This window comes from Protopterus annectens, chromosome 16.part0 (genome assembly GCF_019279795.1).
Source record: "Protopterus annectens isolate FY-2018-M chromosome 16.part0, PAN1.0, whole genome shotgun sequence".
Classification (NCBI taxonomy): domain Eukaryota; kingdom Metazoa; phylum Chordata; order Ceratodontiformes; family Protopteridae; genus Protopterus; species Protopterus annectens.
The window spans coordinates 880,073,336-880,098,490 of record NC_056750.1 but is presented as its reverse complement, the minus strand read 5'-3'; the positions used below and the strand labels follow the sequence as shown (position 1 = coordinate 880,098,490).

At 38.6% G+C, this 25,155-nt stretch overlaps 1 protein-coding gene across 1 annotated transcript in view; it reads right to left on the bottom strand.

The window, feature by feature from the left end:
* The window catches only part of LOC122790678 (zinc finger protein 845-like), a 368,884-nt gene that overhangs the window by 45,672 nt on the left and 298,057 nt on the right, over positions 1–25,155 (bottom strand). The window contains exon 7 of the mRNA XM_044058201.1: positions 22,730–22,856. Coding sequence (XP_043914136.1) covers positions 22,730–22,856 — 127 coding nt within the window. The remainder of the gene's footprint in view (positions 1–22,729; positions 22,857–25,155) is intronic.

Genomic DNA, 25,155 nt, shown 5'->3' with positions numbered 1-25,155 from the left:
CCGAGGTACATTATTCACCTTATTATTAAAGTGCATGAGCACTACAGCAAAGGCAATTAGGCAGCATATAAAATACATACATGTTTTTCTTTTTTTATTCTTTACTTCTCTACCACTGGAGAAAGTAAATTTTCTCATCCTGGGAGGAAGAGGAGTGTGTGAAGGACATGGGTGGGTGGCAGGAGCTGGGCAGACTGTACTCACTCTCTGCACTGTCAAATTTGAAGTTAGGTTAAAATAAATTGTGAAAACAGCTCTGCTCACTACCACACTGCACCTGTTATCAGTCCAAACAGGAGGTAAAAACACAACATTCAAGTCTCAGACAGGCTAGTGGGAAGCCGATGTCATCATGCACACCCCTGCACATTGATGATGTTGTGGGATATGCTGGCAATGCATGATGACATCATCCACAAACTTTTGATTTATAAATAAAAATGAAAAGAAATCAGAAAAATTGGGAATTGAAGGGGCCACAGTGAAATTCGTAGCACTCCATTATTTTGCCCTCAAAACTGGTAATTACTGAGGAACTCGGTACAGTTGAGAGGTATTATCATGAACAATTTAAGGCGATCAATAATCTTAACTATGCCCCCTGGGCATGCCTCAATTATGGGAGGGGCTGTGGGATGTGCCCTTTGGGAATTTAGGACTGCCCTTCATCTTTAACCTTTAAGGTGCTGGTGCAATGCCCAAAATACTAAAATAACAAAGAAAATTATATCTTCTTTTATTAAACTTATCAAACCTAGTAGAATGAGTCATTATTGTTACATATAAATAATTTATAAGACTTAAGTTGCAAAAGCAGCCTGTTTTTTTAATGTAGCTGCAGTAAATGTAAAAACGTGCTTTTGCTACAGAGGTGCTTTGTTAGATCTGCCTATCTAGATAGGAAGGTGTATTCCAGGGAATGATAGCAAACCCATAAAAATGCAAAATAAAAAATAAACATGAAAAGCAAAAAAAGAAAAAAACTTGGATTGCAATGTGTGATGCCCCTGCACTGGCCCAGTGATCAAGAAGTCTCAATCCTCACCAATAGCACCAGTGGGGGACGTACACATTGGGAGAATGACAAGTACACACACAGTAAAGTACAATTTCCCTTAAGAGCACACAGAGATCACAGTCAGTCTGAGGGTGGTTACTCCCTCTCTCTCCAGATACCAGTAAGACTCCCCACTGACACAGCTACAGAGTTGAATCCTTAGCCAGGGTTCCAAGCCAAGCCCTCCCAGTACTCTCTCTGTCCAACCAGTGCTTTGTGTCCCTGCCCAAGTAGCTGACACGCACACACACACGCACACACAAACACACACACACACACACACACACACACACACACACACACACACACACTTTGAGATTTGATTTATACACAAACACACACCAGGGAAAAGCTGGCACAGGTTTACCAGCTATGCCCCCTTCTGCCCAGACCATAAGGTAGTTAGCACTGCCACTGGAACCCCTTATCAGCTACTTTATCTTACTGTGAAATGTTATCTTATTGTGAAATTTAAGAGTGGTCTGTACAGTGTCACCAAGTACATATGCAAGTACTCTAAGAGCGTAAATACTTCAAAACAAACCAGCCACAATTAAAGGGTTTAAATATATTTAATAATAAAAGAACAAGACAATACTCAATAACTCCGCATAGTGACTACAGAGCTCAGAATCACAGGAAATATTTTAAAACAACGTTGCAGGATAGTCTCAAATAAATATAGAAAACATCTAAACTAATCTTTACTATATTCCTATCTATCCCTAAAGAAATACTATGCCCAAATCTTACATATACAGCAAGGCAAATGCAGGTGAGAAGTGCTGAATGGATGTTTCTATGTCCAAAACAAAATACAAAATGCTCCAACTCACTCTCTGAGATAGTTCTTAAATTAATAATACACATTACTGCTGGGTTAGTTAGGATGACATCACTATTTGTCACCTGCCTTCAGTTCTCAGGCTAACAGATATCAACAGATTTTAACATTTCTCTATAAAAATACTTATCTCTCAGATGTGCAGCTACAAGGAAGTCACAGAGCAATAAAAACACCTTACATTGCAAACCTAGTAATTACTTTTGTTTCAAGACAATAGAAATAAACCTCTAGCTGTAGACATTCTGTCTCCTTCAGTGAAACTGAGAAATAAACACAATCATAAAACAATTAACTAATTTTCTTAGAGTTTGCAAGTTAACCCTGTTCTTTTTCGGCAGGGTACATTGTGGTTACATTCTTGAAGCTCAGTACAGAACATACAGTTCAACACACACTTCTGCACCAGTAGTTTAATATACATACAACATATGGTTCTCTTACATTGGTAAGACAAGTCTATAGATCACATTAATATTTACAAATGACATACGATTATTTACAAAATTCCAGCTAACTGGGCTGGCAGCATTTCAGTTTGTCACACAAGGCATTACACAGACATCAGACAGGACTTGCCTAATAGTGTTTTAGCAAAGCACACAAAGAGTAAGTAGGGTCACAACAAGTTTTCCTTCCTCATCATCAAGCAGTTAACTGGAGATCCATATGAAGGCAATACCAATGACAGACTAGAAAAAAATGGAATTTGAATGGCAAATTAGGCTCGAAGCCAACAAATACCCTGGCCTAAACACCTGTTAACAGTCTGTTAACTGCATAATAAATCTAAGAAAACTGGACCATCATTTAAGCCATTGATCTATAACACATTTCTGGACCAAGTTCCCCAGGACTTTAGGTTGATATGAACTCAATGGCTTATTGTCATTATGTTTCTCAGGGCATCAGGTATATACAGACTCAAAAGTAATAAAGTAGTGACTCAATCTTTTAATTCCCAATTTTCAACTTTAGATCACATCAATTCATACTGTTTCTTTTGACTTTTCTCTTTATTATTATTTTTAATTCAACCTAGTTAATGCTGGTGTGAGCCTCCTAATGTAGTTAATGGACTGTATGCAGGGCGAGATACCTCACCTCCTATAAATTATATTTTATTTGGTTCTATATTATTTTGTTCTGTACCCAGGCTTGTCCACAACATTTTACCACCACCTATCTCTGGTCCTACTTTTTATTCCCCCTCACCTAAGTAGATGCGCAGACACAGTGCTTGTTTATATTTGTCCTAGTTCACTTTAGCAGTGGGGATTTTGATAGCTCTCAGTTTGCTAATTTTTGTGCAGGTAGATAGTATAATAATTAGCCATTCACCCTGACTCCAGCTGCTTTGCTTAATGTTATTTCCAATGATAACACATTTCCACAAGACCATATTTCACATTTAATCCCTCGATTTTAAAATGCAATTATTTGTGTACAGACATGCCATACAATGTGTGTTCCCTCTGTTCCCATATTTGTTAGCCATGGACATGAGGACTGCTTGGCCTAATAATGTCCTGCCCCCCACAGTGTACCTTCCTATATCGTTCTTAAATGTCCCCAAAGGCTTGCTTGACAGGACACTTCCTTTCAAAGAGAAGTTACATTTTGTTTATCTCACCACACACACACGTGGATGGGTGGTGGTTATACATTACAAGTTAGAAGCTGAATAGCACACTGCCTTTTAAACATAATCTAAATCTCAACATCTGTTTGTCTTATTAAAACACCACACACACAAGTGGATGACTCGCAGTTAGAAAATACTCACAACTTTAAAGCACCCGAAAGCCTCACTTGTACTTTACGGATCACAGCATTTTATAATAACCATTTGGTTGATCCTAAAATAAAAATAAAAGATAAAAAATATAGTAGTGACTCCTCCATTTAGCACTCATACTCCCTTACCCAAGCCTCCGTTAATTCTTCCCCAGCTGTGATACTATGCCACACACACATGGCGTGATCGTGGTTTGCAATAATTTCATAAGTTGATCCAAGGCACATGGAAGGCTCATTTTTACACGCATACTGAGTGATTCTTCAGCAGGTTTCAAGAATATACAGTGGTTCCTCCTTTTTTCACAGCCTAGGTAGACTAATCCACAAACTCAAAGGGTTATGTTTAGGCCCACACCTACCCACCAGCATTAAATGGCTTACTTTTAAGACACAGCTGATTCGTTTTCTCTCTGGCCCAATAAACTTCACTCTCGGCACCGGGCACATACAATGTCAAGAAGCTCTTTATTTAAATACCACGACAGCTTGGTTCACAGGCCTTTGAACTGCTAGGAAGGTACATTTGTGGACATGGCAAATACAACGCAGGTACAACATTAGATCAATGTTTTAGTGAATTTAAAAAGAGACCACTTCCAATATAATGTTTTGGTCTTAAGTATTTATTTATTTATTTTTGGCTTTTCGTGTTTATTTTTTATTTTGTGTTTTGATGGGTTCACTATCATTCCCTGGAATATACCCTCTTATCCATTTAGGCAGATCTGATGAAGCACCTCTGTAGCAAAAGCACTTTTTTAACATTTACTGTAGGCCTCATTAAAAACATGCTGCTTTTACAACTTACTGATTTATTGAAAATGAAATATTGGCAAATTGTGCTTTTAATATACATATAATTCCAAAGTATTCAGCTGGACTGAAAACCTGATGACTACTAAATTATACTGCTTATGTCATAAACAATTTTATATGCAACAATAATGACCCATTCTACTAGGTTTGATAAGTTTAATAAAACAAGACATGATTTTCTTTATGTTATATTAGTATTTTGGGCATTATACCAGCACCTTAAGGGTTAAGGATGAAAGGCAGTCCTAAATTCCCAAAGGCTACACCCCTTTGCCCCTCCCCCCCCATAATTGAGGCATGGTTAGGGTGTGTAGTTAAGATTACTGCCCGCCTTACATTGGTTGTGATAAATTACACCTCAAGTTGAACACTGACTCAGAAACTGCTCATCTGTCAATTCTTTTGTACTCTGAAGAATTGTTTTTGCAAGGGTACAGTGACAATTTTTAACATCTGTGCAGTAGTGTGGGGGGAGGGGACTCTCAATTCCTCTTGAACTACAAAAGAAAACACTGAACAAAGACCTGAAATTTTGTTACTTTTCTGGCTGTAGCAGGATAACTTCTAAGTGTAGTGTAAAACAAGGTTGAGCCAAACATAAATGAGAGTGATTAGACCGAGAAGAAGCAGTCCTTTTACAGAAGGTAAAGAAAATAACAGTGACCCTCCCAAATCCCATTATATGTCAATGGCATGGGAATTCAAAGTTACTTCCTTATGTCTGGCAGGAGTCATACAGAGTATTATGAAAGAGAAAGGCTTGAGGGAGTACAAGATCACATTGATACATCAAGCCCCATTGGTAGCCATGTTGTGGAAAATGGGTTCAAATCACAAATAAAGCACTTAGAGGTGTTAAAATAGCTCAGGAAACAAAGATAGAGTGGAAAAAACATTTTGTTATTTCTAGGGTAGAGTTTTCCTTTAATAGACACAGGCATTGTTGGCAAGACTATGAAATCAATAAAAATACCTGTGATGTCCCGGACAGCATTCTAGCCATCTTGATATACAATATAAAGAATGAACTGATTCAATTTTTAACAAAATCCTTAATCATCTACTATGGTGTACAACAGTCTCAAAATACTGGAAAATAACAGATACTCTCTTACGCAACACTAATATTTAAGAAGGCAATATAAGCAAAGCTAAAAATAACAGACCAATCACCAATTCCACCCAAATGCTTTGAGAGATGGTAACGTGAGCTTGGCCTTACTGAACATAAATAAACACGGCTTCATATAGAGCAAGTAAAGTCAAACTAATCTGATGGAGTTGTATGACCTAGTCTCTATGGCTATGGACAATGTACGACCTAGTCTCTATGGCTATGGACAATGGAATTACAACAGGAGTCATACTTTTAGAAAAAGCATTCAGCTACTTATTTCACATAATTCCTAGAGCCTTGGCAAACAGCAAGTTTAGCTCATACGTAACAAGATGGGTAATGACATAGTAAACATATATGAAATATGCTGCATCTATTAAAGGCAGACTTTCAAACTACTTGCCTAGGACTGTGGAGGCATCAAAGGGTTTGGTAGTCAGCCATTTCTTATTCAACTTAATATTTGCATCATTCTCAAAGAATAACAGTCACCAGCTAGGTTAATATACCAATGACTGTAAAATTGGATTTACTATCTTATTTAACAATGATATTGACATGATACATTCTTATTAATATAGATAACTAACTAGGCAGAAGAACCAGGATTGCAGTTTAGTGCTGATATTTGTAAAGGAATGTATTTTAGAAAGCCCTACATTTGTCCATTTATTTTTCTTCAGTCAGTTATTATGGGAGAAGTATGTGGACATCAAGATCTTGGTATAACAATTTCTGCAGGGTTATCATTTGATGATATAAAAGGAGGTCATTCAGACATTTAGGAATTACATTTTTCATCTCCAAATGTTGCAGTTTTTAATGTAGCATTAATCTACATGGGACTTATATTCATCAATTCTTGAGTATATGTTCTGCATATATACTGCAACTTGACTAAAAAGGGTACAGATAAGCCAAAGGAAATTTACTAAACATATTCCCTTAGTATCAGAATTAGATTAAACCAAGTATTTCACATCTCATTATGTAATCTAATTCTGATACTAAGGGAATATTTTTTAAACCGTTACCTGACAATACATACTACAAAAGAAAACTCTTATTAGCATATACAACTTTGAAAGAGATGGAATTAAATGCAGTATTAGGAGTAAACAGAAATACAAGTTGCGTAACTCACAACATAACAAATTAAGATTCTGTGTTCCAATATGAAGGGGTTGGTATCTAACACAACAAATAAAAATAATGTAGAATAAGTCACCAGTCTGGATATCGACAAAAAAGTTTAAAGAAAATTTTGACTGTTGGATGGAAAATCTTGCGTTTGACACAGGGCCAAGAAGATCAGTGTTCCTTGACTGACTTTGGCCCGGAGCACGGTCACTGCACTTTTATAAACATATGATTAAAAAATCATTACTGATCTAAACACAGTAGTTTTACTAAAGTTAAAAATATAACGAGAGAGAAAAAAAATCACAACACCCCAAGAACAGATGACCTTATAGTAGAAATGTATAAGAAGTCACCACAAGAAACTGCTTTCGTTTTATACCTCCTCTTTCTTGGAAATATTCACTTATTACCCTGTACTTAAAGAAAATAAAGTTTCTACAAAATGTACTTCACGAAGACTGACCACGCTGTCAAATATAGACTACAAAATACTTCTGTCCATAATTACAGATAAAAAACAAATTGTGAACATTATAAACTATGACCAGACTCAGATTATACCAAAAAGACAAGGGTAATATCAAGAGAAAACTAACGCCAACAGATACAGCTAATTATCAAGAAAGATGAACCAATATTTGAAAATCTAGGTACTGAAAATGCATTTGATTCAGTTAAGCTTGATATTATTTAATTAAAAATCAGAACCTATTTAGTTTTCCAAAAGACCTTATTTAACAATTAAAAAAATAATAATAAAGCATATGTAAAACTAAGATTGTGTCTATCTGAAAATATAGAATTACAGAAAAGAACCAGTCATGGCTGCCTTTATCCCCATTATTATTCAAAATTGCAGCTGAGATTTTGGCTGAGGCAATTAGAACAAATGCTAATATTTTGGGAATAAAACTATGGGGACAATATGAATCAAAAATCCTGCTACTTGCAGACGATGTTATGCTGAGGATAATCAACTCAGACATATCAGTAAAGTGATATCAAAAAAACTTAAAAATATTTTGAAAACATTGCAGCACTTATATACATATATACATACATACATATATACAAATGTTTCAAGCACGGGCATTAAAGCCCATCTAGCTTGCCAATATGCCAAAACACTTGTTCCCATAATAAATGTTCAGGCTGTTCTTAAAAATATCTAAACTAGTACTTGCTTTAATGTAATTCAGTAGTCTGTTCCAAGCATCAGCTACTCTGTCAGAGAACCGATTAGTACACTTCTCATTCCTATAGGATCTTCTACATAGGTTATCTGATGATGCTCTAGTACTTTTTGATAACCTCAAAACATTCCCAGAGGTAGTTGTCCTTAAATGCCCTATATATCCGAATAAGATCTCCTCTTAAATATCTATAAGAGACACTGTGCAAGTTCAGATATTTTAGTCTTAAATAATAACTTAGATTTTCACATCCATGGATGCCCTTGGTATATTGCCACTGTACTCTTTCCAGTTTATTCATGCTTGTTTTCCTATAGGGTTTCCATATTGTTATTCCAAACTCAAGTTTGGGTCTAATGTAACTAACGAACTGACTTCATTATGTCTGATTTCCTAGACTCTATAAATCTTTTTATACAACCTATAGTTCTATAACTAACATTAGCCAATTGGGTGATATGATTAGAAAAACTCATAGCTGAATCTACTCATATATCCAGGTCCTTAAATGAGTCTACAGTTTCAATCACTGTGTGCTGTATTATATATTCACCTTTCAGTTTATGTCTCTCAGATCTCATATGCGATGTATTTATCAACATATTATTCTCCTGTGCCCAAATGGTCAATTTAACCAAATTATTTTGCAGACATGCCTTATCTGTAACACATCTAATCAGCTTACCTGATTTCAGGTCATCTGCATATTGACTATAGAACACCTATGATGAAAAAGTTAGGTCTGAAAGATACAATCTAAACAAGTAAGGGCCTAGGACAGAGCCCTGTGGGACACCGTGACTGTAACCAAGGATTTCACCTGTCCAGATAGTGTGTGATACTTGCCATGTCCCATTTGTAAGTCATGCAGCTATCCATCTTATCAACAGTACATCAATACCTAGCTGTATTAATTTATTGATCAGTGTTTTGCGCATTACCCTGTCAAATGCTGAAGTTAAATTTATATAAATCACATCACAGCACAATTTTTCATTCATCGCTGTTATTATATTGTTATAGAACATAATGTTACAGGTGGTAATAGATCTATTTTCAACATATGCATGCTGATATATAGTTTCAAGTCCCAACCTATCCAGTTCTGACAATAACTTATCCAGTATTACGTTCCCCATTATTTTTCTACAACATGAAAGTAGACTTAAGGGTCTATATGATTCTGGGTTTGTCCTAATCCCCTTTCCCTTAAAGTCAGGTTTAATAAGCACATGTCTCAAATCTTGAGGAATCTCCCCACATTAATATGACCTAGTGAATAACAGATATAATGACAGTGTAAGTTCTTGCTTAAGTGTTCTCAGGTCATTGTTACTTATTCAGTCTCCTCCCTGTACTTTGTTTGGATCCAGTTTGCACAGTTCTTTTTCAATATAATCTAATTTGATTCCAGTATCTGGGGTTACCTGGATGTCACTAGGACAACTTACCACCTCTTTTGTGGAGCCAAACTGTTTTGCATAACATTTTGTAAATATATCTATAATCTGCTGTGTCTGAGAATAAATTTTAGAATCTGCACACAGTTTACCAATTTGTGTATCTTTACTCCTTCCACATCTTATGTATCTATAAAAAGGTTTCCTGTTATGCTCAATATCTTTATATAAATGTTCTTCAAATTTTTCTTGATCTTGTCTAACGCTATGCTTAATCTGTTTGTCCGGCTTGTTTATTTCAGTTTTCAAAGTTGTAGTTCGACCTCTCTTCCATTTCTTATATGTTTTGTCTCTCACCTTAATCAGGTATTTTGGCGACCCCTAACCGGGAAAAGCTGAAAAGACAAACAACAACAACCACAACCTTAATCAGGTATTTTGTTCTTATGGAAATATATCCCACTGATGTTTTATATACTGTTTTGCTTCCCTACAATCTGTAATTAACCTTCTGTGCATTGGCTTAGATTTCAGTTTGGCAGAATTATCTAGCAACAAATTAAGCTTTATGACCCCATGGTAACTGCACATCAATGGTGGTAAAACTTGACGAAGTTGCAGTAATTTCTTTGGGAACACAAACAATATCTAGTATATTCTGCCCCCTAGTAGGTTTTTTTACAATCTGAAGCATTTGTTGTTCCTGAATATACTCTGTGAATAATTTCTTTACTAACATTGTTGAATCAATATTATTCCAGTCTGCTTCTGGTAAATTTAAGTCCCCAGCTAATATTATCCTTCCATCCTGTGCTTCATGCAAGAAATGTATGAATTCCTCTAGGTCATCCGCACTTGACTTTGGAGGTCTGTACACTCCAACAATTGTTACATATTCCAGGGTTGTCTTTACTGTCACAGTTACACAGTCTATAGTATTGGTGTTATCATTGAACATGTAATAATCACAAGTCTCATAGCTATCTTTAATCCCTATCACAACACCTCCACCTGATTTTTTGTTAGAATGTCTGCTACAGTAACAATATTTATACCCTGACAGAACTGGTTTCCAGTCATTGATCTTTAACCATGTTTCACATGTTTTTCAACAACATAAAAACAAAATGTATTGTATTCAACAAAAAGTACAGTTTTGTACCTACCATAAATGTAGATGTTCGAGTGTAAACACTGCTGCAGTCATTACACTTGGGTTATCCTGCCGTCAGGTGGTTCCCCAGTCGGTCTGAGTTCCAAAGTCTTGATCCGGCATCAGTTGCTGTCGCCTCCTCCCTGACGTCAGTGCGACAGGGGTATATAAGATGCAGCCGACGCCATTTTCTTCAGTTTTTCTTGCCCCAGATGTCAGGTGCCCCCAAATAGGTAGGCAATTCAAATTGCTAGTAAAGTATACAAAAGAAAAGCAAACAACAATTTTCAGTTACCAGCAAATACTCCCCATAGGTAGTAAAGGGTAGAAGACATAGCAAGTAAGAGAGGAAGGAGGGATGGACTGCAGCAGTGTTTACACTCGAACATCTACATTTATGGTAGGTACAAAACTGTACTATGTTCATCTTGTTACACTGCTGCAGTCATTACACTTGGGTGGAATCCCAAAGCTGAGGTAGGGAGGCTGCTTCTATAAGGCATTAGGGGTGGCTATAAGGCCCTACAGCACAGCAGTGGCAAAGCCAGCTCTGGATTTGGAGTATAAAGGCAAATGGTAATGCTTGAAGGTATGCACAGAACTCAGTGTTGCTGCTTCTAAAATATCCTTGGTAGGTACTCCTCTGAGGCAGGCAGTTGAAGTGGCTGTTGCCCTGGTGGAGTGAGATCTAATGCTGCTAGGTACAGGTTTCCCGTGGTGTGTATAGCAGAAATGTATACAATGTCCTATCCATTTTGAAATAGTCTGTTTTGAAATGGCTTTTCCCTGTGCTCCTGCAGCATATGCTACCAATAATTGCTCAGATTTTCTGAAAGCTTTGGTCTTGTCCAAGTAGAAGCGTAACTGTCTGTGAATGTCCAAAGAATGTAGTAGTCTCTCCCCTTTGTTCTGTGGTTTTGGGTAAAAAGTTGGCAAGTGAATAGTTTGGTTTAGAGCCACACTTGATACCACCTTTGGCATAAACGTAGGGTTAGTTCTTAAAGACACCCTGTCCTGGTGGAAAATAAGGAAAGGTTCCACTACCATTAGTGCCTGTAATTCTGAAACTCTTCATGCTAATGTTATTGCCAGTAGCACAGCAGTTTTCCAAGATATATATTTTAATTCTGCTGTGTTAGCTGGCTCAAAAGGAGGTAAAGTTAATTTTTCCAAAACAAAGTTGAGGTCCCAAGTTGGAGTAGGTGTTCTACGGGGCAGTCTTATGTTTTTAGCCCCTCTGAGGTACTGTTTTAGCAAAGGATTAGAGAAAATTGGTGGATCCGTGTTGTAACCAGCAGAAATGGCAGAGGCGTAGATCTTGATGGATGAGAAGGAGAGGCCCTTGTCTAGCATCTCAGTTAAATAATGCAGTATCTGAGGAATGTTTGGGACAAGAGGGTCAAGGCTGTGCGCTTGGTTCCAGGCACAGAATCTCTTCCATTTATCCGAATAGTCTTTCCTGGTACTAGGCCTTCTGGCCACCAGAATGACATCCATAACAGCTTTGGAGAGAGGCATTGCTTGCTTGACTAAGGAATTTTTCATGCAGCTAGGTTTAAGGTCTTTAGCTGGCTGTGAAGTATCTGATTGTTGTGCTGTGTCAGCAAATGTGGTATTTGAGGTAAAATCCAGGGTGCTTGTGCCAAGTTCTTTAAGATGGGGTACCAGTGCTGGCGTGGCCAGTCTGGTGCAATCAGGATCATCTTTGGCTCTTCTTGCCTGGCTTTTATGAGTACCTTTGGAAGGAGAGGTAAAGGTGGATACTTGCAGGTTTTTCTAGCTGAATGAGAGGGCATCCACTTTCCATGCTTGTGGATGGTAACTCCTTGTGCAGAATTTCTGTAGCTGGCAGTTTGTTGGGGATGCAAACAGATCTATGTCCGGGCTCCACCATTTTTGTGTTATCATTCTGAATATTTGTGGATTCAATTCCCATTCGTGGGGATCCATGATGTTTCTGCTTAGGTCATCTGCCAGTGTGTTTTTCTTTCCTGGCAGGAATTGTGTTTGCAGATGAACTTGGTAGTCTAGAGCTGTGTTCCATAAGGTCATGGCTTGTCTGCAGAGGGGATAGGAGTGTGTGCCCCCTTGCTTATGTACCAAATAGCTGTGGTGTTGTCTATCTTTAGTAGTAGTTGTCCTGGATGCAGCAGGTCCTTGAAAGCTATAAGGGCAATTTGTACTGCTAGCATCTCTTTTTGATTGATGTAAAGATGCCTTTGCTCTGCGGGCCACTCGCCCTGAATACATTTTCCTGCCATGTGTGCTCCCCAGGCATAATCCGATGCATCTGTTGTCAGTGTTTGACTGGCTGTGGGTTGAGTAAAAGGCTGTCCCTTGTTGAGGTGACAAGCTTGAGCCCACCATCGAAACTCCTGTTGAAGGCAAGGAATTAGTGGTATAACTGTTTCCAAATGACAGTGTTTAGACCATACACTCTTTAGGTACCATTGTAGTTTCCTCATATGTAGTCTGGCATATGGAATTAGTAGTATGCAAGATGCCATGTAGCCCAAGGCCTGCAGAATTTTTCTTGCAGGGAGTTGGGTCTTTGTTGCCATCAATTGAAAGTATTGAGTCAGTTGTCCTTGCTTGTCTGGTGTGAGATAAGCCATCTGGGCCGTTGTGTTCAAGCTGGCACCCAGGAATATTATCTCTTGTGAGGGGACTAGTTTTGATTTTTTTACTGTGAACCCCAGGCAACTTAATAACTTTTTTTACGAACGCCAGATGCTTTAGAAGAATGTCCTTGCTCTCTGCTTGAATCAGGCAGTCGTCCAGGTACGGATAAATCTGAATTCCTTTTTGTCTGCAAAATGCAATTACTGGTGCCAGACACTTTGTGAAGACCCTGGGCGCAGTAGATAAGCCAAAGGGCAGTGCAGAGAATTGATAGTGCATTGAACCAGCTATGAATCTGAGGCATCTTCTGCAATTTTGTCTGATAGGGACATGCAGTTATGCCTCCTTGAGGTCCAAAGTCACGAGCCAAGCTTTCTTGCTCAGCATGGGAAGAAGCTGCTGTAGTGTCAACATTTTGAATTTCGGAACATCCAGGTAAGTGTTTATAGAAGAAAGATCCAGAATGGGTCTCCAGGCTTTGTCCTTTCTGGGAGCCAGAAAGAGTCTCGAGTAAAATCCTTGTCCTTGCTCATGTGGTGGTACCTTTTGAATAGCTCTCATGTCCATGAGTGCTGTAATTTGTTTTTGAGCCTCTGACCATTGATTTGGTGGCAGATTTGGCATTCCTTTTAACCTTGGCAGAGTGTGAAAGTGGAACCTGTAACCTTGAGATACAATGTTGAGAACCCATTTGTCTTTGGTGATGCAATGCCAATTGTGATAGAAAAGTGCCAGTTTTCCTCCTAAGGGAGCTGCCAAGAGAGAGCTGTTTTGCAGCTGTAGTGGGAAGTCATTGAGGCTGCTTTTTATATTGTTGGGGCCCGTCTTCCCCTTCTTTCTGGCATGGTGTACCCCATTGTCAAGGCCTGTAAGGACCTTGTGTTTGACCTCTACCTCTTGGACATCTGTATCTGCTCCTTTGAGGTCTGTCTGTGACTGGAAAGGACCAATTATTTGTTAGCCAATTTCTGCTAAAACGAGGAGGCTGAACCTGTAAGAAATCCTTCACCGTTTGCAGAGATTTTGCCTTATCCTCCATCTTCTTTAATACCTCCTCTGCCTCAACTCCAAACAACACATCACGCTGCAAAGGTGCATCCAATAATTTTGCCTTAACATGATCTGGTAACATATGTTCTTTTAACCAAGCATGTCTTCTAATGACAGAGCCTGTAACTGCTGCTCTACAGGAGGCCTATAAGGAATCAAAACCACACTGCAAAGTATGTTTTCCCACTTGTTCAGCTGCATGCAACAAATCCTGCATTTCTTTAAAATTAGGAGGATCTGAATCTGGAAGCATCTTTTGATTCAACTGAGACATCAAAAATTGCTGATATTTTAGCATGTGAAACTGGCAATTTAAAGCTCTCATTGCTAAAGTTGCAGACGTATATACTTTCTTTCCCCATCTGTCTAATGCTCTGGAATCTCTGTCAGAGGGAACTGGGTTTTTTTGCTGATGAGGCCTTAATCCCTTTGGGTCCCTGAGAAATAGGTTCAGGGTCAGCAACAGGGCTTTTATACAGAAATTTGTGAGAGTCAGGGACTCTGTAGTATCTATCAGGTTTAACTGGGGCTGGAGGTAAGGAGTTAGGATTTAAGCTGGATTCAGTGTACACATCATCCACAATATCTAACATTGGCGGAATAGCAAGGGGTCAGTGTTGAGGTAATAAAAAGGAAGTCTCTGAGCCTTTTCTTGGATTCTGAGTAATCCTGGCCTTCCCAATGGAAACGCTCCCTCATGGTATGTAAGGTCTCCCCAAAAGGAGTAGTCCTCAGGCGGAGAAGCTGATGGAAATGATTCCTCAGCATCAGAGTCCTCATAAGGGGGTAAAGAATATCCTAGGTCTGAGGATGAATCTGAAGAAATGGACAACTGGTCGGAAGATTCATAGTCTGTATCCTGTCTGGGCCTTTTATCAGGTGGGGGATGGGACCCCCTTATCAGGATGATTAGGTCTTCGGCCATTTTGAGCATTTGTTTCTTAAGCATGGAGGCCTGTCCTGGAGAATGCTGTATCTGTTTCTTTGTTTTTAGGGGGGGCTTAGACTTAGCAGAGGGTTTAATGGTTAACTGGGTAGGTCTGAAAACACCCTCTGAAGCTGTGGATTGCTCAGCTACTTCGGTTCTCTTTGAAGGGTTAGTTTCAGTAGGCTGAAAAACTTGTGCGTCCGAAGGCCCAGCCAGCTCCACTTGGGAGTTGGAGGCGGTCGTCAGGGGCTGCGAAGGCGCCTCGCTGAAAACCAGAGAACCGGCGACCGGCCTAGAAGAGGCCTCGTCGTCAGTTTTGGGCCTCGGATGCCTGTCCTTGTCTTTGCGCTTTTTATGTATTCCGGTCATCGGAAGTTCCGATGGCATGGTGTAATTGAATTTTCTGCCAAAATAATGTCGGGCAAAATCAAACCGACGTTTAATAGTGCGCTTTTTAAACCTAGCACAAAACCGACAACCAGTGACGTCGTGGTCTGGGCCTATGTATGGGATACAATAGGAATGGAAATCCTTATGAGGTATTTGCTTCCCACAAGAAATACAGTTATTAACTTTTACTGACATCGTTCTGAGGCAAGAAAACATTTCTCCAACTGGGTACTTAGCTTTGTAGAAGACTTCGGTTCTGGATTCGGAATGAAAATCTCAGGAGTCGGCTGACTGGCACTTGCAAACTGCTTTTGTTCGGGCACCGCGTGGCAAGAAAGACTAAAAAAAATGGCGTCGGCTGCATCTTATATACCCCTGTCGCACTGACGTCAGGGAGGAGGCGACAGCAACCGACGCCGGACCAAGACTTTGGAACTCAGGCCGACTGGGGAACCGCCTGATGGAAGGATAACCCAAGTGTAATGACTGCAGCAGTGTAACACGATGAACATCTACATATACTACAGTAGAATACCAAATGAAAATCATAATTAGAATATTTAGTAATGATTTTAAAAACTGATGGAATGAAACAAGACATGCAGACTAAGATACTGCAAAAATTAAATTAAAAAAAAAAATTATTTTAAACATTTAGTCTCCTAGACTGACATACAGATATCACATAACATAATGGGAAAAGAGGAATCAAACTACTTGACCTGGAAACATATGTAAAACTAGCAAATATCAAAATAATTGTACATTGGCTATCAAAAAATATTTGGCTAATTGGCAAGATTCATGTTTGTCATGGATAAACACAAATAAAATTGAATGAAGTTTTACCTTCCTTTAATGAGAATACTACAGATATGTGGCTGGAAGTTTATAACAACTGTCAATTTATCATTTATTCACCATTAAATTCACAGTTTAATAGTCTTAAAAATAGTTTAAATTTACTTACACCCTTTAGTATAACAAACTAGCACACATTTAGAAAGATTGGAGTTGTCATAATAGATTCATTGAATGGTATAATTGTCTTCAGTATCAATTTCAGTTATAATTTTTGGAAATAAGACAATAGCAATGAAAGACATCAGAACAAAAGCACAAGTGGTGTTTTGTAGGAATATGAATATATCATTCTAAAGTATTCCTAAATTAATATAGTATTTATTACCCATTTTACATGAGAACAAAACCAACAAATGGTTAGAGTTGTACAAAAGTATAATTTATAGAAAAAAAAACTAATGAAAATATTGGAGGATGAGGATGTATAGTTCAACATAATAATGACAGATCAGAAAATATAAATATATAATGGTAAAATCTGTTGGAAAAACATCAATAGCTCGATATTGGAAATATTTACTCGGAAAATTATACAAAGAACCTTTTACACTCCAGTAAAGATAACTAAATTACACAGATAGTACATGGCAGAATATTGGAAATTTAAATAAAAAAAATGAATGCTGAATGGAAGCATATTATAATACATGAATGTGAATCATTACAGGAGTACTGGGGAAAGATTATTTTAAAGCATTATGGTTAGACAGTATTACATTATCTAGAGATTTGACTTAATGCACCTGTTCCTCAAGACATGAACGTGGACCTTTACCTGTTATGGTTGGCTCTAGCCATTGCAAGAAAGATCAGAATGAGAAAATGGAAACAAGCCAACCTAAACAACTTTCTAAATTCCTGCAACTACTGTATCAAGTCAGAGGTAAAGAAATGGACACAAGAAAGCTGAGATCAAGTACTACTAGAATAGAAATCCTCATTTGATCCAAAGTGCAACATCTGCTAAAGAAATGGGACTAAATTATAGGATCATAGGAGATTATTAGGCTATCGAGCCGAAGGTAATTTTAAGTCTAGCCATTTTATCCCAATGTAATACCATAGAAATGCTAATCAAGTCCCAGGATTGCATTTAGTGATGACTGCCCATATCCAGGAAGGTTGTGGGCTCTATCTCTGCTAAGAATTTATGGGGTCCCATCCACTTGTCCATGTTCCTCAAACAGTGTCATAGAGGTGCTCTGTTTCACACAAATTGGTTGCCTGTTAGAAAGACATGGCAGTCGCTGGGAGATAAATCTGTCCTTCCAGCATGTTCTATTTAAGTTGTTGGCCATATTTAAGTCTCTAAAATGGGTAACCCGAGCCCCATTTGATTTATGGATATGCAGCAAGTTCATTAGGTTTGGGTCTTGCATTGTTCTGTTGGCCAGACATATGTCTCCCCTAAGAAGTCTTTAGTCGGTCTGTGTAAGGCATATTCTGGAGCCCCTTGATCTTCTTTGTTAGAAACCTCTGAGGTCTTGTCTAACTGCTGCAGGTGCTTAATACGGTACATGCTAAATGGGGCATTATACTCAATTATGAGCCGGATAAGTGGCGAGTATAGAGGGGTTATAACTTCTTTTGCTCTTGAGGTGATACCTTTACTGATCAAGTGTGCTATGTAGAAAGCTTTCCTTACTACAGTAGACACATGGTGGTCAAAGTTAAAGTCGCAGTCAACTTGTGATCCCAAGGTACCTTACCACTTCATGGGTACTTAGGGTACTGTCGTTGATTTGATAGTATGAGGGGACAGTGTTTATGCTGAAGAGAATGATGATGCATTTCTTTCCATTCAGTTTGAAACCGTGACTAATACACCAGTTGTTGGTCTGCGTGAGACTCTCCTGGAGTATAATGACATCATTTGGGTATTCGTTGACAGCACCTAATTTGCAGTCGTCTGGAAACTTGATCAGCCACAACCCACTAGTTTTGACCTGAACATCTGAGAAGTATATACCAAACAGTAGGGGCCCCAACACAGACACCTCTGGCACCCTACTGATAACAGGTCTAATGGTTGATGTGCAGTCACCCACTTTGGTGGTGTCTGTCTGGTTTGTGAGCGTTTTGGGAACCCATTTTGCAAAGAAGGGATTTACCTTCAGTTTGCTAGGTTTATCAGTAATGCTTGAATGTGGGATTGTGTTGAAAGCCTTTGCCAGGTCAAGGTACGCTGTGCGCACAGATTTGTTCTCATCAATGGCCTTGGTCACATTTTCAAAGAAATCCAAAAGATTTAACAGGCAGGATTTGCTCTTCACAAAGCCGAATGGGGTAGGATCTAGGATGTGGAGATCACCTGTCTTTATTTATGAGGTTCATAATAATACATTCCATAGCCTTACAGATGAAGCTGGTCAGGCTTATGGGTGTGCAATTCTCTGGGTCTGTTGCTAGGTCACCTTTGTGGAGAGGAGTAACTGTTGCTGTTCCCCATTCCACAGTAACAAACCCTGTGGTTAGGCTATGATTGAAAAGGGTACTTAGTGGTGATATTAGTTCATGTTTTAGCCTGTTTAGAAGACAGCCTGGGATGTTGTGTGGTCCCATAGAGGATGTGTGTTTTGCCTTGGACAAGGCTTTGTGGACTTGCTTTTCAGATATGTAGGGTGGAAGGGAGTTTGGGGGAAAGTTTGTTGTAAGTTAGGAGGGGATAAAGGAGTGAAATTTTCACTAAACCTATCCACTAGCAGGTTTGCTATCTCTGTGGGGTCAGTGTGTGTGATACCATTGGCCACTAGTTCTGCACATGCTTGGGTCCTACTATTTAGGTTATGTATGTAGCTGTAAAAGGCCTTAAGGTTATCTTTGGCTGTACTTGCTAAGTTTCTCTCAAAGGAGCTCTGAGGATTTGACAGGTTGTCTTATTTGTATGTTGAGGCTGAAGAAGGTGCTTTTTCATTGTTGGGGCCTTGCCTTTGTTTTCTTGGACAGCAGCATTTTGCGTTTATTGTAAAGTTTGTTGATGGTGAATATCTACCATGGCAGCTTGCTTTTACTTGGGGCTCTAGCTTTGATTCTTTCTAGTACGGCTGAGTTTATACACTTATGTGATTGTACAGGGGGCTTTTAGTGTAAGCTTCAGCATTGTTACCACTTCCAGCTTGGGGTGGGGATTGGAATGCATTTATACCTTCACCTAGGAGGGTACAGTTTGCCTTGGTGAAGTTTTGTAGTCTGACTTCACCCTTTGTGAGTGCTGGTGTTAGTGCCAGACCGAAGGGGACCGATTTGTGGTCAGTTTTAACTGATGAGGGTCCGAAAGTTGCAGCAGTGCATGTGTTTCACATCTTGGTGAGGACCAGATCCAAAATATTTGTTCCCCTTTTCTGGGTATGGATAGTTTGTTCGAGAGCATTCGAGAGCATTTGAATTAACAAAGTCAAGGAACTTTTGCTAGTGTAGGTTTCCCAGTTGATGGTGGGATAATTGAAATCCCCATAACCAGTCTGTTTGGAAAAATGAAAAACTAATTGTTCATAATAAGGTACAAAATGTATTAAAATCATTAAAATATTACATTACGCTTAATTAATAGATACTAGATATGTAATAAAAATAATCTATATACTTAACTAGTATTTATTTGTTAAATGTATAAAATTGTTAAAAAATAGATTTATATATAATCTAAGATTTGAATGTGTTTTGATGAAAATCTTAAACTTGTACAAATTTCAAATAGCCAAAAAAATTGTTACAAAACAAAAATGTCATCCATAAAGTGGTCATAACACAAAATATTATTTTTGTATTGTCAGCCAAAAACAAAATGCGTTTCCCAAGAGGCCACAACAAGATCTGCATAAGTGCATGCCATTATGCAATAAGAGAAATGCCACAAGCTTCACATGGCTTTTACCTTACTTGCATTCATTCACAACAGGTATTCTGCCCGATACTGCTAATGAGAGTCGCAAAGAAGAGAAAAACACCAGTTAACAATCTGATCAATGAAAGCTGATGACACTCCTAATAAAGATGACATACAGAAAACCCAAATTATGTGCCTACAATAAGAATACTAAACTTACCCGGAGTTATAAATCTCAGGGGATTTCCTTCATGAAGAGGGAAGTTCAGGCTAAGTGGAAAGGCCCTACAAGGTGAATGAAAGGTAAATGCAGTGAACCCCAATATTACACAGCAAGAAGATGAGAACGATCAATCGCATCGACGTACTAAAGCAACGGAAAGAAGTAGGAAGCTCTGCGGTTAGCTTACAAGCTGCAATTCATACAGGACAGACCAGAGACTCCCTACTTCAAGTCCAGTTAGAAGACTCCTTGTTAGAAGTAGAAAAGCGGGGAATAAACAAATTACTGTTAATAAATAAAGAAGTGCTTTCAGAAATGCTTGAGGAAACTAAATTGATAAAAGACTGCCTGGAGACAACACCTGAAGTGAAGGTTACAGATCAAGAGTCACAAAAAGAATTGGTAAGGGAAGTGCAAGTGATGCTGAATTAGGAGTAACAGAAGAGGTCCAGAGTAACTAGAAAAGTCCAAGAGTTCTAGACCATAAACTAATGAAAGTATGAAATTCTGTAACATTAGAAAAATGAAGAGCATTTTAATGTTTGACAGCTACTCTACGCATATGTTTGATGAACCGATGGTGATGTCACCCACTCAGAGAACTAGGAGTCTCAGTTATCAAAACCGCAGACTTTTAAAATATATACGACAGGTGGGCTTGACTCTGAATGCTAACAAAAGTAAGACAGGAACAATGGAAGCCAAATACCTCCTTATAGGGAGAGGGTGGTAAGACCTCAACTAGGAAAAATAGAAGCTCTAAAGAATTGGCCTACATCTGCCATTAAAGACAAGTAAAGGCTTTCCTTGGATTAGCTGGGAACTACAGAAAGTGTGTACATAATTTTGCAACTATTGCAAGTGCATTGACATATTTCAGAAAAGGAAAAAAAACTTATATCCAAGGTGCAATGGTCTTTTGAGACAGACAGATCACTTCAGAAGTTAACAAGACTATTTAAGAAGTTGACTATTGTGTTCTGAACCAGTCTTAATGACTTTGGATTTTACAAGGGTATGCAGCTGTATTAGTAGTAGGCTTGTAAGCAGCACTGTCCCAGGATATTCAAGGTGACGGGCACCCTGTGTGCTGTGTCAGATGAAAATTAAGCAATGTTCAAAAGGGGTATTCAGCCCCAGAAGGGGGCTCTTGGCTTTGAAATGGGCCTTTTATACTCTGAAGTACCTTCTGTTGGGTCAGGACTTCAGCCAGGTACCTGATCATGCCCCCTTAAAATGGCTAATTAAACAACAGTATGAAAACACAATATTATGCACTTGTGCACTCTATCCAATGATTGCAAAATAATGCTGCACTTTGACTTGGGCTAGCTAATAGAAATGCTGCTGGCTTGCCTAGGTCTACCAATCCATTGATGTGAGTCAAAAGCTGGTGCCTTTATTATAGGGAAAGGGTCGTTTTCACATCTAGTGAATGTTACATGAGGTATATGCCTGTAAATATGGCAGGTGTTTTTACACCCCTAGAGCACTTTAGTCAAAATTAACTGCATTAGTTAGTTAATTAGGAGTTAACTACTGATTTAGTGATATAGAAAATGAGGTTAACTGACGATGGCAAATCAAGAAGTTACTTCCACAATCAGAGGTTCATTATGACTTAGATCAGAGCCCTCTGTTCAAACGTTCTGTCCTTGTGTCAAGATGGCCCAGTCAGGACATAATGGATTCATCCTGAGGCAAATTCATTCTAAACCTTTTTATGTGGAGCTGAAAAGAAGACCTGACCAATGTCTGCAGCTGTAACCATGAATATGCAGATGTTACTGAAGGGTTGTATGGGGCAACCTGTACGGTGGACATACCTGTAAACACACTGAACCTGGTTTAAGGTTCTAGAAATACTCTATACAGTCTATGAAAACCTACTGCAGAAAGTTAAGCTGGTACCGTATTGTTTCATTCTGTAAATAAAACTGCGTTTTGCATACTTTGGTTTCCGGCACTTTTGTAAATTTACACTATATTTATTTGGTATGGAGATACATACACTGGTTATGCCAGAACCATATGGAAATGAGAAAGGGAAGAGATTGTGCAGTTTGAATATTTGTCCCATTTCCTGCGAGTTTTCTCCACATATTCCACTTCTGTTGGCCTTCCAAAAATATACAGATTCAATTAATTATTTAAACATCCAATTTATTTTCATATACATTTGTTCCTGTAACTGGAAAGGGCTCACAGCAGCCTGGTTCACTTATCTGGTTAACAAATCCGATAAATCATCTTTTAACATGATATTAATGACTGTTAAAGACCTGAGATAGGACTACACTTACCGATTGATACCAAGGTCTCATAGTTCTGTACCATCACTTCCTTGTGTAGCTCCTTGTCTTGTTTTGTTAACATCTTCCACTCCTCTTCTGAGAAAGTGACAGCAACATCCTCAAATATTTCTGGTACCTGAAAAGGAGATATAGTTTGTTTCAAATATTTTAATAAATGCAAACTAAAATCATTGTTTTCAACAAGCAACACTGATATTTATTAGAAGAGGTGTAGTTATGTTACAAGACTAGCACTGGGGAAATATTAGCTAAATGCAAATGCCCCACCTTTCACCTTAAGGAGTAACTGACTGACGCACTATTTAATAAAACCTGAAGGGTAATGTTAGCGGATACAAGAGGACTGGAGTCCTTGTAATACAAATGCAGAAGGAACAGGATGTTGGCAGTGTACTAATCTGCAGTCATTTTAGAGGTTGGTCTTATGAACGGATCAGCAGCTAAAGACAAACGAGTATAGAACAGCAGCATATTTATGTCAGGGATTTTCATTTCTCTTACTTGCATTCTACTACAGGAAACAGGTACAAAGGAATCTAACAATAGGCAGCTAAACTGCACACAGCTGAGCTCATGTTATTCACAGAATGTGGAAGATGACTTAGGTAGCAACAAGCTAAAGGCTAACTAAAGGTGATTCAGCCTAAAAGATGAACTGACAGTGAGGCAGGAGGGGTACATTGGGTCAAATCATAAGCTATAGTCAATGACTGACAGCGAGGCAGGAGTGGTACATTGGGTCAAATCGTAAGCTCTAGCCAATGAGTGGTATGGGGTAGAATCCTAAGCTATAGGCCAATGCTGTCCATCTGCTGGCTGAGGTATTATGGGGTAATAGCAGAGCTTATATTTGCCTTACACCCTTGCGCCAGAAGAGATTCCTTCATGATGTGGGTTGAAAAACAGCCCCATCTCACATTCCTCAACTTTCACACCAAAGTTCAGCAGTGAGCAAAATGGGGAGGGACATTAAAATTTTTATGATAAGAAAAGCAGTTTGGACTGGAAGATACAACACAGAGATAGGAAAAGAGGAACATGGAGAGGAGCAGGTAAATAAAAACCTGGGAGTAACGTTAACATGTTGTACATGAGGATATCGTGTGGATGAAACATCGACTGAGGATATCGTGTGGATGAAACATCGACTGAGGATATCGTGCGGATGAAACATCGACTGGAAGATAGCAGTGCAGTACAAAGGAAGGCTTAATGGATGGATAATGGGATAGTAAAGCAAATTAATTCACTAATGAAGGGAAGTACAGCTGGAGGACAAAGAACACAGAAGTAGAAGGGAAGCTGATACTCTAGGCTGGAGTAACAGTTGTGAAAGAAGTAATGCAAAAACAAAAATATGATCAAACCCAAACATTAAGTACATTTGGAGCAATAACTACACATAGGATGGGGCATATAAAACTGTGATATAACAATGAATTATACAAAGCCTGGGGTATACAACACTGTGTTATACAGGTTCATAGGTTGGTACTAGGCGAACTGCCTTTGCGAGCCATTGTAAGCCTAGCCAATTTGCCCTTGTGAGACTCAAACCCTGCACCTTGTGTTTCTAAGGCAAACACCTTAACCATTAGGCCACCCCCACAACCAAAATAAACTGCCTCTCCAAGGCTCAAACCCAGAATCCTACACTCCATACACTAAGTGATTTACCACTAAACCATGGCAGATATAAAGTAAGGAATGATGGAGGGGCATAGGTTCATAGATTCATACTAAGCTAACTGCCCTTGCGAGCCATTTTAAGCCGAGACTATGGTATAACAATGTATTATACATAGCATGGGGCATAAAACACTGTGGTGTAACAATGAATTATATATAGCATATGGCATACAAAACTATGGTACAACAATAAATTATACATAGCATGGGGCATATACAATTATGGTATAATGAATTATACATAGCATGGTTCACAGAAGCGTATGGTATAAAAATGAATTCTATGAGAGTTTGTCTAACTTAAGGGATGTAGCACTCGCACTTGCTTCCCAGTGCTCTAGCTGAAGGTGAAAAGGTCCCCGATTTTCCTCTGCTATTTAAGACAGAGGTACTTATCCTATAGAATTACTGTGCACATTGTCTGTACATAATGTATTCAGCAATATGCAGGGTACACATGAAAAACAGAAGAAAACTACAGAGGCAAGAAGATCGATTCTTCAACAGGAATTTGATGCTTGTGGTATAGCAGCAGTATAAATATTCTTCAAATGTAAAAAAGTAAATTCACAGCAAGTTTAAAATGTTTAAAAACAATTTGCATTCTCCATGCATAATCATTAAGTAAAATGGTAAAAAAAAAAAAAAAAAAACATTTAAAGGTTAATGCTGTCTCTCTCTCTCTCTCTCTCACACACACACACACACACACACACACACACACA